Source organism: Parasteatoda tepidariorum, chromosome 4, assembly GCF_043381705.1.
Source record: "Parasteatoda tepidariorum isolate YZ-2023 chromosome 4, CAS_Ptep_4.0, whole genome shotgun sequence".
Taxonomy (NCBI): domain Eukaryota; kingdom Metazoa; phylum Arthropoda; class Arachnida; order Araneae; family Theridiidae; genus Parasteatoda; species Parasteatoda tepidariorum.
Window position 1 is genome coordinate 58,755,440 of NC_092207.1, and position 15,413 is coordinate 58,770,852.

The 15,413-nt window shown below is 27.7% G+C and overlaps 1 protein-coding gene across 1 annotated transcript; it reads right to left on the bottom strand.

Annotated features, from left to right (window-relative positions):
* Positions 1-717: 717 nt before the first annotated feature.
* LOC107451477 (uncharacterized) lies at positions 718-12,595 on the bottom strand. The gene is made up of 5 exons (XM_016067592.4): positions 12,421-12,595; positions 9,781-10,040; positions 5,979-6,280; positions 4,765-4,899; positions 718-1,072 (listed from the first exon to the last, which is right to left on the bottom strand). The coding sequence occupies exons 2-5, from the start codon at positions 10,029-10,031 to the stop codon at positions 891-893; spliced, it is 870 nt and encodes a 289-aa protein (XP_015923078.1). The 5' UTR covers positions 10,032-10,040; positions 12,421-12,595; the 3' UTR covers positions 718-890.
* Positions 12,596-15,413: the final 2,818 nt, after the last annotated feature.

Below are 15,413 nucleotides of genomic sequence, written 5' to 3' on the forward strand. Positions count from 1 at the left end.
CTGTTAGAATTTATAAATTACAGAAAACTCTTATGAATGGTAAAATTGCACGTAAATTTAAATATAAATCACAATTATTCAAAAGGATCATTAAGAAGTTTCTTGCGGAAAATTTAGTTTTGAATAGACAAGACAGTTAAATTAAAAACTTCAGCTCTTAATGTTATTTTACTTTTTATGTTTTCACTTTGGAACTAAGCGTGTAAATAAAAAAAAATTCACAGGTATTTATAGAATTCATTTATTCAAAGATATAAGATAATATATGAAATAATAACTTTTATTATCAAATGGTATTGTTATTAAAATTTTTAAAAATGCAAGGCAATTTCTTTTATTATAATACTAAAAGATGTAATGAGGTTACATTTTCGATACCACTCATATTTTACTGAGTAATAAACTAACTACAAAAAAATAAGTGACTTAATTCACATTAAGATTTTTTTTTGCATCATTAAGAATTTTATTTGATATGATTATATAATTAATAATTTGTTAAAAACAGCTAATATATCACAATTATACCTTTCAAATCATTTTCGAACAACCATAAAAATTGTAGATTATTCAGAGTCTAAACAATACAGTTAACGTACTTTTTCTAAATAGCGTTTTTTCTTTTCTTTTGTGAATAAGGAACAATCATTTATTACAATAGGCTATGAATAAAAATGACTAAATGCTCTGTTATTACATGTTAAGACTATTTGAAAGAACAATGTATTTTTAAATTTTATTTTTAATTTCAAATTTTATTTTTATTGCATACAAAGGATATTTTACAAATAAAAACAAGATTTGATTAACGTGTATTTACAATATAAAAATTTCAATATGTCATGTAAAACAAAACTTATATAGAACAAAACCAGGTTAAAAACAATATTCTATTCACTATTTCTAGTCTGAAGATCCAGTTCTGCCTTTTGAATTTTTAGATCTTGTAAGTATCGCATTTTTTCAATTCTTTCAATTTGGAAAGCTTCCTGAAGCTCTAATATTTCCAAACGATGATTATGTTCCTCGACTTCCATTAGCATCAACTCTTGTTTAGTTAATTCCGATGTTCCTGGAAAATAAATCCATTAAACTAAAACTATGATACTTGATATAAACTGACTTAATTAACACAAATTTATTTTATTGTGTTATTGCTGAAATATAAACCCTTTGAATACTTAGAAATTTTTACATATAGTCACACATGGCATTAGGAAGCGTAGCACAAGAAAAATTGTACCAATTATCTCACAATTAGCATAGTTGGCCCTTTTATAAATTTATACTCCGAAGAAAAATTTCTCCAACTACTTTGTATTAAATTAATTCAATTTCAATCCTGACAAATTTCAGGAAGAAACCTTAAAGCTGCATACATTAAGTTAAATATTAAACAATGCTAATGTCAATACAGTCAAACACCGCTATAGTGAACACCGTTTATAATGAACTCCCGCATATAGTGAAGGAAATGTTCGCTACCGCGCCTTGCTACACACGTGTAATGTTAATTTTTGTGGAAATAGTGAACTAACAAAAGAGAAGGAAGTTGGATATTATAAACTTTTTAATTATTTGACTGATTTATTTTCTTCATTTTTTTTTGTAATAATTTTGAAATTTCTACTTCGAAATAAATAGCTACATATACGATTTTTGAAACCATCTATAGCATAGAATGTAGCAATAAGCATTTTTTCTTGTTTTCTTCCTTATTGAATAGCATTATTGAATTGGTACAGCATTCAAAGAAGCCGCAATCTTCCAGTATCTGGATAAATGCGTCAAGTCAAAGCCAATGAAATTGCTCAGCGATTTGGTGAGACAACTTCTATGTGCTCGAATGGCTCATTAGACAGGTTTAAAAAGCAGGATAAAATAAATCCAGGAAAAATTATCAGAGAGTTGGAAGAGCTTTCATATCAGATGTTGAGGATTTGCTCTTCAGCTAAAGATTACTATTTTTTTTGTACTCAAGACAAAGAGCAATAAAAAATACAAGTTAATGCATTTTTTGTTGCTATGTATTATGTTTCAGTACGTTTTGCATTTCATTTTATTGGTCATTGATTTAAATAATGTGAGAGGGGACTTAGGAACTATTAGTTAAAATTATTTGCAAAACGGACTTAGTGAAGTCCCGGTTATAGTGAACCAAAATTTCGGTCCCTTGAAGGTTCACTATAGCTGTATAAGTTAAATATTAATTGCTGCTTAATAACTCTTTGTTGAGGAGTTTCAAATAAAACATTTTCAGGGTATATTTCATTTTTTTAAAAAATATAATTTTTCAATTGATTTCACAGAATTTAATATTACTAGTATACAAAAAAATATATTAATTAGAACATTGCTGAAAAAATATTACTTAGGTATTAATGCAATGATCAAGAAAAAAATATTTTTCAGGGTCCGCAGCCAAATTTTTCAACAAAAAATAAGAACCTTTTAATCAATCAATATTTTTAAGTACTTTAAAAAAAGATCATAATTAGGATCTGTGCACTAGTAAAATAGTTTTCTTCCTAATGTTGAAAGTTCTTCATATATACATTAACAAAATGCAAAATAATTTTCAAGGACTTTACATGATAATGATAAAATAACTAGTTATCGACAAAGAACTCTTTTCTTGATAATATTAGATACCATAAAAACAATTTTATCAAAATTTTAAATACATTAATTATTGAGAAGCTCATATTATTTTTTAAATTAATAATCACCTTATTTAATTATGTAAAAAGTTTTAATTCAAAATTCTAATTAATTTAACTATTCTTTAAAATGGTTATCGAGTGTATTTTTTTAAATTTAAATAAATGTTATTTATAATAGCATAGTCAACAAAACATTTACAAGATTAATATTATTGATCATACCGAATTTATAAAAGTATGTAAAGAATTAAGTAAACTAAGAAAACTTTAATAAATTTATATTACAAATGAAAATTAGTGAATGGCCCCTAATAAATTTTCTATTTAAATTCATTACTTGGTTCAGTATTTCTTTAATGAAATGAATAAAATATTTTCGAAATGTAACAATGAGTATTGAAACTAAATAAATTTGTCAGAAGTAAATTATTACATAGTCTCTACATTTATAATATTTAACAAATCTGAGATAGTTAAATTTCTTATTTCAATTGTTTTTAAATCAAATCATTAAGAGATGAATTGAAGTATTTTGGAATGACAAATCTGAATAACAAGATTTTTTGCTGCATTTAAAATATTGAAAGCCCCTTACTTCATATTTTTTAAAAATCTTGCCTTTAAATATTAAGTTTTTTTTTTAAAACAAATTAAGGGCACTGAAAATTTTAAAAGTAATAAAACAATTATAATAATTAATAAGTAAAAAAATAATAGTCTTTAAAAAAGTAATTAAGTACAATAAAAGTTTTTAAAAAAAACTATGCGATTAGTGGATGGCCCTTCAGGTAAAATATTTTACGTTTAAAAATCTCAATTAATTCTTATCTTTATTATATTAAATGAATAAACAGGATATGGAAATTTTGAGGTAATGAAGCTTCGTGATTCTCGACTGCTCTGAGAACTTACATGAAAATATGTACTTAGTGAATGGTCCTCAAGTCAAATTCAAAGATTATGGTACTGATCTATAAATAGAACAGCACAAGAAGTCCATTAGCTTGCCATTGATGAAGATGATGACGCTTCAGTAACGATGAAATTAACAAGAGAAAAAAAAATTTAATATTTGTCATTATTTAGTTGGTCCCCGCAATTCTGCAAATGAAGTCTAAAATTGAGAATATCTTGCAAAATGCATATCAGAGTGCAATAAACCTCTCCACTGATTTCAGCTCAGTATATGCGCTCCCGCAAGTATTTCATCAAACATGTAACATGATCAGCGCTTTCATGTTCAGCGGACCAACTGTATACAAAACAGATTGTGGTTGAATGAATAGAGAAAACGTTAAATAGAACAATGTAAAAACTACGATTTTTGCATAATTTGAGGCAAAAGTAGACATGGTAAAAAAAAATATATCTTATTTTAAAAAAGGAAAAATTAAGTACTTTTTAAAAGCACCTTTAAGCACTTTTTAAAAATGCTACGCACCCTGTTGTTAGATCTAATTCTTAATATCGTAATTTAAGATTCCAAAGGAAAAAATATTGATAACATTATTTTTATTATGCTTCAATGCTTTTTTCAATAAATTATCAGAATTTATTAAATGGATAAATACAATTCCAAGAAAAATTTAAGAAAATTTTTATTTACATATATACAGTGATTACACTCTTTATGTGTGTGAAGCAAATCTGCTTCAATTTCACCCAGGTAGCCTTGTTACTCATTAGATAAATCCTATATCAGAATAACATTATACTATTATATTATTAAAAAGACCTTTATTTATGTAGAAACTATAAAAATAATAATAGTGTACACACTGTAGTTTAGTAATTGAAATTCTATGTAGTTCAAATTCTGTTGATATTTCAATAAAAATTCAACTAAGTTTTTATTTAATTTTTAAAAAAAATTTACATGACATAATTTGCTCTCATTTTTTTAGAAATCATCAAAAATTGTGTTAGCATTGTCTAATCAAAACTAATGCATGATAGAAACTTTTCGCTTGCAGATTTTATGTGAAAAAAAAATTCATTAAAATAAACATTTACTTTTCTCATGATTTGTTTCCCTTTTACTGTTAGCTATATTGTTGGTTATTGATAAAGTTAGAAACATAATTTATTTGAAATATTATACCAAATCCACATCTACACAGTTGTTCACCAGATACAAATTCTGATCCTTCCCCTTCTTGCACAAAATGTGAAGAATTGTTGTCAGGATTGTTCATTGATTCTGCTTCATATGGCCCTGATATTTGCGCATATTCATCTATATATGAAAAGAGCCAAATATTTAAGTCATTTTGTAATAAAAATTTAAAAATACAATAAATTAAAATTTAATAATTAAAAAAAATTTATTTAAAATTATGCAATATATAAGGGGAAAAAAACTAAATTTTTTTTCTTTCTTTTTTGTAATTTTGTAGTGAAATGTATTTGGCAACTAATAAAAAAAGTCTGATTTGAATATCTTAAAAATTTAAAATGTTTCAAGCAATTTTTTTTAAACTTTTTTAAAGAAAGCTCAAAATAATAAGGGATTTCCTAGAATATTATTTTGTATTATAATACAAAATTAAATAACAAATGATAATGCCTTACAATAAACGTTCCTACGGCAAAATGTGATTGCATAAGAAAACAAAACATGCGAAAGAGAAGATACTTTTAATGGAGGGAGATTCCAAACAATGAGGGTAATATTTTATCAATCTCATTTAATAGTACAAAATGAAATTTGTGGAAAACCTTTAACTATTTTAAGCTTTTTTTAAAAAATTACGAAAACTACTTAGAAAATTGCTTGAAACTTTTTAAATTTTTAGGATATTCAAATCGGAATTTTTTTATTAATTGCCAAATACGATTCATTAAAAAATTAAGGAAGAAAAAGTTTTCATTCAATCTGTGCATGTGTAGTATAAAAAAACTACTTTAACTATTCATAACTTGCGCAGTTTAGAACAAATTTTTCTCAAACTTTAAAGTAATAATTTTGCAATTAATTTTAAATTGCTCAAAAAATTTTTTGTTTAATTTTATTGAATATTTTTAAAGTCATAGCAAAAAAACGAAAGATAAAGAAATTTTTTTTTCCATACAAATGTTCATATCTTCAAACACATTTAAGCTAGGTTTCTTAAATTTTGTGCAATTGTTGCATACAATAGCCAAAATAATAGTTAATATTCTTCTTAAAAATTATACATATTTATTACATTATTATGTTAACAGACCAGTTAAGGCAAACACTGTATGCAATTTTTAAAATGAAATTAAGTTTAAGATATAAAGAAAAAGATATTAAATAAAAAGATATAAAAGAAGAAATAATGTGAGACTTACTTGATACATTTAAGTTTGATAAATCCTGTGTTACGAAAACTGAACTTTCTACATTTTTTCTCCGTTTAAAAATCATTCTTTGTACCAATGGTTTTTTTCTGTTTTTCAACTTTTCTTGCTGATAAACTTCTATATTGTTTAATTTCATTCTCAGTTCACGACTTCGCTTTTTCCTGGGTACATATTCAAATGTCCGAGTTAAATCATGATTATGTTCTAAACATAAGCTTCCAATTACTAGAGCCTTAGAATCTTCAGATAATGTTAAATAAATAAAGGCTTCACATCCAATTATCCTAGTCCTAAAAATAAATTAAAAAAAAAATAAAAACGTTAGTTTAATAAGAAGAAACATTTGTTTAAGCAACAATTTGAAGCTGTGATACTAAAAATCATTTCTTTCTCTGTAAATTCTATTTTTAAAAAAATATTCAGAAAGATACATTTCAATTATTTTAAATTATATTAATTATTAACAGGATAATAAAAAATTTCTAACATAGATCACAAAATTAAGATTAGTTTTTTGAGGAAAAAAAAAATAGTAATGAGCATGCACCAACGCATAAATTATTTTTAGAACTAGAAAAACCTTTTTTTTTTCTAGTTTTAAAAATAAGCCTTTTTAGTCAATAATGAAATACACTTGTTTGAACACTTATAAGTTATTGCAGTGAAGCAGTAACATAGAAATTCGAAAAGACAATTGAAATCTTAATAATACTTAACATTAAGTTAATCTAAATATGGTGCCAATAAGAGAGTGGTTGAAATCACGAGAACTTTAGAAAGTTGATCGGAGAGTGGTTGAAAATTTGAGCCCTTCAATAATTTTACTTTTTGTGTATTCTGATATATATCTAAAACTATTTAAGATACCGTATTTAAAAAAAAAATCAGACAAGGGTGGATGCTTGACATTTTTGATTTTGTTGAAACTTTCAGGACATGTTCTGTAGGTAAAACTATTAGAAATATGTTTCTTTCAATTTTGCAATTTTTTTTTCTTCCTAAGTCAAAATTTTTTTACTGAATCAAAATGTAAAAACTTCTGAAATTTAAAAAATGAAAAAAAAACCATCTATTCACAAGGGGTAAAACTTTTTGTGAAATGAGTGAACAAAGGCATTAAAGGCATTTTGTGTTCTACTACTTCCAAACTAGCTATTAAGACATAAATACTCTTGGTGGAACTCGAAGGTCAAAGATCATTCAAAAATCTTAAAAATAAGGCTATTTTTTAAAAATAATATTTCATCAATCATAAGACTATCAAAGTCTTCTAGTGTAAGCAGTGATCCATAAGCGTATATATTTCTGTGAATGCGTACTAATTAGTAGTACCTATGAAAATCAACATTCAGTGATGCATATTAAGTGTGACCTTAAAGTGGCAAGAAACTGAAATTTTGCACAACTTTCTAGGTCATTAACTGCCTTTGCCAAAACTAGACAAGTATAAAACTGATTGGACAAGAAGCCTTAAGTATAAAAGAAACAAAATCAATCAAATCAAAATCATAGGTTACTGATTCTTAATATAATAAGGCCCTATACTTAAGGCATAGACTGAGAAATAGTTATGGGAAAATTAGAATTGCTTTGTGATTTATGCTTAATACTCCTCTAAAGTGAGTGTTAGTCTCTATCAAGAACTTACTGAGGTGGATGGGGGGAAATAGGGCAAAACATATTCATTATCTAGGCAAGTGATATCGCTCATGGGTTGCAATAGCGGTACAACTCAAAAAATCAAGTTTAGAGATAAGTGGGTTTAAAGTTTTTATTGCTAAGGAAAATGCATAAGAATTGCTTTAGTGTGCTTAAACAAAGATTACCTTCAAGTAGAATTATGAGCGTGCTAGTATTGCTGCTGAAAAGAATGTGTATTTTCTATTTATACCTGTTCTTAATCCAAAATGCCTGTTTTGTGAGTTGTGCCACTATTGCAACCCATGAGCGATATGTTTCTGATGAAATTTTTTACCCAAATCGATAAATCTAATACTTAAGAAATTATTTAAGTTTTATATAGAAAAGAGGAAATTCTTCTTCATCACGACAGCCCCTTACAGGCCTTGGCTGCCTCAACCACGAGTAGCCTCCAACGCCTCCTATCCATGGCGACTTTTTCCAGTTGTTAATCTTTATTACTTTGAGATCTTGAGTAGAGTCATTTAGTCATCTAGTTGGAAGTTTTCCTCTGGCCCGAGATCCAGAAGGATTTTTAAAGATGGCTGTTTGTACTGCATTGTTTTCTGGACCTCTCCAGATATGGCCAAGCCATCTTAATCTTTTGCTTCGGATGACCTGCTCTATGAAGAGGAAATTCTGAGTCATATATATGTATGCCTCTAACATTGCTATCCAGGCAAGGAAGACATTAAGTTCCAATTTATTTTTTTAAGTAATCGATAGGCACATTTTTACATTAACAGTTTAAAAGTTATAAGACTTTTAAATTGATAAGTGAAATAAAGTTCATAACTGTATTTTTATGCAGAAATCTTTTATTGCCTTTGAATTGTTAGCAAACTGAAGTTTTACATAAAGAAAATATCCTGAAAATTTCAACAAAATCAAAAATGTCAAGTATCTAACTTTGCAGGACTCTTAAGAGTCCTGCAAGGTTAAAAGTTTTTGGTTTGCTTCTTCAGCAAATCAAAAACTTTTTGCATTAAAGTATGAAACTTATTAGTCTAAAGATATTTAGTTATTTAATTCAAGAATGGCTAAAAACTACAGTAAAAAAATTTTTTTTAAAAAATTTGTAACTATGTAGTTTTAAATGATTAAATACAAATTTTCAGTATAATTGGCTGAATAGTTTCTGAGTAATGACAAAAAGAGTAGCATTTTTATATTTAAATTTTTTAAAATCACTTGACTGGTTCCAGTCCAATTTTGTATTTTGTCATTTAAAATTATAGAGTTTTAATGATATAAAATGTTTACATTATATTATAAACAAAATTTTATAGACTAGATATTACAAAATTAAATTATTTGTATTATCTCTGGACAAATGGCTTTGAAAATTGTGTTCAAAAAGTATTCTAATCCATCTATTTCCAAAGACATAGGAAAAAAAAGTATAATTTTATTTTAAAACTTAAACTTTAAGCGTTGCGCTAAAAAGTAAAATTTGTACAAAAATATACCTCTGAGGATTAACTAATTAAAATATTTTTTTCGAAGAACTGAATTCATTAAATCAAAATTTTCTTAGTGTAAAAATGTGAAATTAACATTAAGAAATCAAAGCTTTTATTTGCTTACTTGATCAAACAATCAAGTGCACTTTCCAGATTGCAGCTATTTATTTCACAATCTGGAAATCTCCGACATTTTGAAAGTCAAAACACAAATCTGTCACTAAAAAAAAATTAATCCAGAAAAAATAGATATTTGTCTCTGATTTCTTGAACTACATATAAAATAAAAAGTAAATCTAATAGACCTTGGAACAATTAAGATTGCATCTTTGTAAATTGAAAGTCTGATCACTAGAACATGAATTTAGTTACTACTGTAATTAACCATCCTAAGTTAGGCATCAAATTTTATTGATGGGTTGTTTAATGAAATTCATTAGTAATAAAAAATATATATACAACACATATTTAAAAGTTTATCAAATATTGTTGTTTTCAATAAAATTTTCAACCTTAGTATCATGACTTAATAAAAAGCTGCAAGCACAATATCATAAACACATATTTTTTACATGTAATATAGTGTTTTAGTTGATACATAATTTTTTTTCTGTTTTTTAATAATCAAAGAATTAATAAATGCTTACGATGTGTTTCGAAGTCCTTGTGAACTTTTACTTCTCTTGAAGTTGCCTCCATATCTACATATAAACTTAATATTATAGTACTTTAATATTGCTGGAACATTTGCAAGCCTTTTAGGATGATACTGTCTAGCTACATCTAATGACTTTGACCCATAGACTTTGAAATCTGTATTAGTTTCTACCTTGAATATTTCCAAAGCTCCTAGGAAGGCACTAAAACTTTCAAATCGATCCCCTACAGTAAAAACCATATCTATTTTCTATAATGGAAAAAAAAAATTTATGAAATTCCATAGTATAAAAAAATTTGATTTATTCAAAGAGAGAAAATTAACTTTTCTATCATATGCTCCTTAATTCAATATTTTAATTTTAGTTACTAACTCTTCGAGGTTATATTTGTACAACAGATTTTGGTTTTACAAATAAACTGTGGATGTATAAAAACAGTCAAGTATTAACTATATGATTAGACAAAAAAGAAATAAATAAAAAAAAATTTTATTTTTATTTTGTAGGGTGTTAGTCCTCTTAAAATCTGTTCAATTGGATTATATATTATTCATTATAATAATTTTAAATTTTAGAGCTTGGGGCAAAATAGCAATAGCCAAACCTTCTTCAAAAGTGACATATAAAAGTGTCATAGCTCAAACTGAGTCTTAGAAGCGTTTTCAGGTACATGAAGAAAAGCTCGTCAACTGGCACAACTTATTTGGTCATTATAAAGTGTATCTATTTCAAGTTGGCAACAAGGAAGAAAAAAAAATTTATTTTAGATATAGTGAAGAGAATTTTACGTAAAAAAAAACAACATAAAAGTATAAATGGCACACTTTAAACTACTACACATTAACCAAGTGACTTTCCTATAATGAAAGAGAAAAAAAAAAGTTTCATTCTAAGCTATATAAAGAAAAAGTAGTTCTTAGCAAGGAAATTTCTGTACAATTTTACCCAGAGTGATAAAACTCGGAAGATTAAATCTTTAAAGTAATTCATATAAAGAATTCAAACAAAGAAACATACTTTTTCCAGGTGAACAAACCTTTTTTTTAATGGAATTAAAAGTATATGTGGTTGGAAGTTTATTTGAATAATTTTGTATGGAATGGGATAAGGTTGTATTTTTGCCAAAAGGGAAAAAAATTCTAGTTTACCAAATCGTAAAAGTTTTGCCCCATTAAATAAACATTGAACTGTTTAACATTTTATCACACATAATTGAACAAATATCTTTGTAAAATTTAAATTTGCAAGTAGAACATTTGTTATTACTAGCAGTGCCAAGAATAGATGACTAAGTGACAGTTAGTTTAAAATTTGCGATTTTTCAAGATGACATATGGATTTACTTTAAATGCCTTACTTATTCCTTAAACATCAAAAGGTTTCCAATTCGGCTAACTAGATAACAGTATAAAATTGCTGAATGTCAGAAAAACTTTTTGGGTAGTCACAGTGACCATCCATTTTCACCCCTACATTTTTCATCAAAGCTAATGCTGCAAAATTTGAAAGAAAAAAAAAATTTCATATAATTATAAAAAAAATTTAACTCAAAGGCATTTATAAATAAAATTGTTTGTAAATGATTGAAAATTTTTTTTACATAAATATAAAAACTTGTTTACTTTAATATAATTTTGCACAGAAAAAACTAATTTTGGATGTAGTGCTATAATAATTTTTTCTTTAAGAATATAAAAAATTATATAAAGGGGTAAAAATATACTTGAGGGTGCCCCTTGGCGAAAATGGCGGCTTATGTTTGGCGCCATTCCTGCTTGCGCGGAACACTGTGGTAACAGGAATAACTGCCAAAACATAATGATATTCCAACAAAACATAGGAAAATTTCAACAAAAATCGGCCAAAACGTTATAAAATTGCAATGAACCCAATATAAGCAAAATTAATAAACCCAATAAAATGCATTTTGAATCGAAACAAAAATTAATGAAGTAAGCACAGAAAGAAAAGGAAAAAAAATAACTTCCACAAACAGGACATTTATATCTATCACTAATTAAACCTTCATTCATACACCAATAAATCACTGCTCTTTTTCCATTGTTATTCAAATCGTACAGAAATTTAAGATTTATCTTATTTATTGTAGTCATTTTTAGGACCAGAAGCAAAAGTAAACTTACAAGCGGATATCCAACGTAGAACTAACGGACCTCTGAAATTACATATACCGTTGAACATTTAAAAATAACGCTAAAATCTAAATCAATCAGAATCACGATTGGGTTTCAACATCGCCCAGCTGGCGATCAACCGCGATCACAACTTGGCGAGAATCAAGGGACACCTTCAAATATAGTCTACCCTATAAAGGAAAGGGGATTAGTTGGTCAACTTTTCAGTTTTTATATTTTATCTCATTTAAAATTATCTGGATAGTTTTTTGATTGTTAGACAGTTCGTATAGCAAAAGAAAGTGAACTGTTATTATTACTTTGGTACTAAGATATAGCACAGTAAAACTGCTCCATAATCTCTTTTTCAAAATTATATAACATTTATTCTTCTCTATAAATATGGTAGTAATCAGTAAGATAAATTTTGAATAAAATATATTTAAATAAATAATGACACTTGAAATAATTGTATGAATATCATTCATCTTACTTTAACTGCAGACGAAATAATTTAATTATGTCAAACAACAGTTTAAAATGTTAATTAACAGCTGAATTAAGAGCAATATAAATTTTTAAACAAAAACCTCTTTTGAATTAGAGCATTTAAATCTATTTTAGTTAGTTTTTTAACGTATATTGATTATTGTATCCTTGGTACTCTTTTTCATCAAAAATAAAATCTTGCTTTTAGCTTGCTTTGAAAACTTAGAAAATTCCTGAACTGAAGTGAAAAAAGCCTTTCAGGTACTCAATCGCATGCAGTGTGAATGGCCCTGTCGTAGCTACAGTTCATATGCTATATTTGTTTTCACAGGTAAAAGCATTTCGCTCAAAAAACACGCGTTTTGGACTAAGAACAGGTTTAAGTATAAAATTACACATTCTTTTAGCAACATTACTTTCACAACTCATAATTCAACATGAAGGTAGTTTTCTTTAAAGCAAACGAAAGTATTTCCTATGCATTTTGCTTAGCAATGAAAACTTTAAACACACTTATCTCAAAACTTGATTTTTGTGAGTTGCGCCGCTGTTGCAGCCCATGAGAGATTTATTACAACAATTTTTGTCGTATGAGACGATGGTAGGTAGTTCATTTACGTCGCACTAGAGCTGCACAATGGGCTATTGGCGACGGTCTGGGAAACATCCTTGAGGATGATCCGAAGACATGCCATCACAATTTTGATCCTCTGCAGAGGGGATGGCACCCCCACTTCGGTAGCCCGACGACCTGCACGCGAAGTCGAGCACTTTACGGTAGCACAGTTTAACGAGGACCAATACCGCACACCCTCGGTCCCTACGCAGACTGATCCAAGTGGTCACCCACCCGCACACTGACCGTAGCCAGTGATGCTTGACTTCGGTGATCTGCTGGGAACCGTGTCTTAACGATCAGTCCACTGCGGGACGTATAGTTTTATGAATCATATTAAATTCGGAGACATTTAAGAATTGGTATTTTCTCTTTCGCTTAGCGGAAACCATTGTTTTAAAATAAATTATTAGCAATTCAGTTTTGAAAATATTTTCAAGATGACATCAGTGCTGTTTGTTAGCTTATAATGTTTTAGCTTATGTTTCTAAGCTTAAGTGTAGCGTCTAGAGGGGGAACGAGCCCCATCAATAATTTTTCACAACTGCATCATTTTTAAAACACCAAATAAACTATCGTTAATTTAATAAAAAACCATTAACTTTAGATAGTTTATCAATAATTTAACGAAATATTTCTAAGTTTATCACTTTTTTGTTAGTGGTATCTTTAAAATATGTAAAGTTATTTCTTTTTAATTATTTCGATTATTATTTAAGCATTTCAATATTAGTTAAATTCAATTTTATTATTAGTTTAATTTATGCACAGTATAATTTCTTTGATTTCAATTTTTTAAGACACTTTTTACATTCAGCAGAATGTAACATGTTACATGTAACTGTCGAAAGTTTTAAGCATCGTTTCAACTTATTTCTGTTTAATAGCATTAAGCAACATCCAGCTTTTTTGAAATTCTAAATTTATGCTCTAATTTGTTAAATTTGACAAAATTTAAAAAAAAAAAAAAAAACGAAATAAATTATTTTTTTAATAGTTCATAGTGGGTTAAGGGAGGTATTTAAGAATAATGCTCCAAAATTTAGTGACCGACGACATGAATGTGATCAGCATTGCGCACAGGTCGCCTTTATTTTCCGGACAAGCTGATATCAATCAATCTGAAGCGGATGGGTTTCATTTAGCCACTGGGGATAATATGCTAAAATACTCATATTTATTGCAACATTCCATATGAAATTTCTCTTGACAACTTTTCAATGAAAATCGCTTGGCAGCCTAACCAAAAATACACTCTCTTGACAACTTGCCAAGAAACACTTTCCTCTCAAATGTCCATGAAATCCTTTCTAAATAAAACTTCTCCCAGCAACTTTCCAGGTAAACACTTTATTGGCAACTTTTCAAGTAAATACTTTTTTGGCAATTTTCCAAGTAAGCATTTTCTTGGCAACTTTCCAAATAAATACTTTCTTATCAACTTTTCCAAGCAAACTTCCAGATCAGGGGTTTCCAACTTACATAAGGCCGTGGGTCGCAAATGAAAACACCAGTCAAACGGCGGACCGCAACTTTGTAAAAATTTCATATAGGACTCTTATTTTTACCTGAGAAATAAATTTTTTTCACCGTTGGTAAGTTAAATTTCCCAGAAACGAAGAAATTAGAATTTTTTTTTAAAGAAAGAAAAGTATTTAAAACCCATATCTTTACGAAAATTATCAGCAAAAAAAAAAAAAAAAAAAANGCGGGCCACAAAAAAAGGCTTCACGGGCCGGATGTGGCCCGCAGGCTGCCAGTTGGTGACCACTGTTCTAAATAGAGAGTTCTCCTCTGCATCACCTGTAGCCCACTTCGATCGTCAATTTTGCTGAAATAAAAGGTTCTAAAATTTCTTTTTTTTAAAAAAATATTTTAACTACAGTATTTAAATATTCAAATTTGTCGTAATTTTTTTGTTGATAAAAAATAACGATTGAGCTTTTATTAGCAAATTTTTTTTTATTCATCTTTATTATTAAAATAATGAATCATGAATATAGGATACTAAAAAAGGAGCTTTTTAAAATTTATTTGACATGAGTTTATTTTTTAACAAATACGCAAGACTAAAATAATTTTAAAATTTAGGTCCAGAATGAGAAGCGGTTTTTACTGGCTCCAAATAATATTAATGAAAAGTCAGATGTATCACCCAAATTAATTAAACACAAAGAGCAACAAAGGTAATCATGTTCAGTCAAAAGTGAACAGGGATACAGTAACAGCATGGAGTGAATAAAAAACAGGGACACAGAGATATTCAACTCCAGTGGCTTGGTAAGCCTCACAACCAAATAATTGTTTGAAAAGTAATTTTTTGTTAGAATCTTGCAGAATGCACAAGAATAAGCAGGTGGTGTCTTCCTGATTTATGAAGA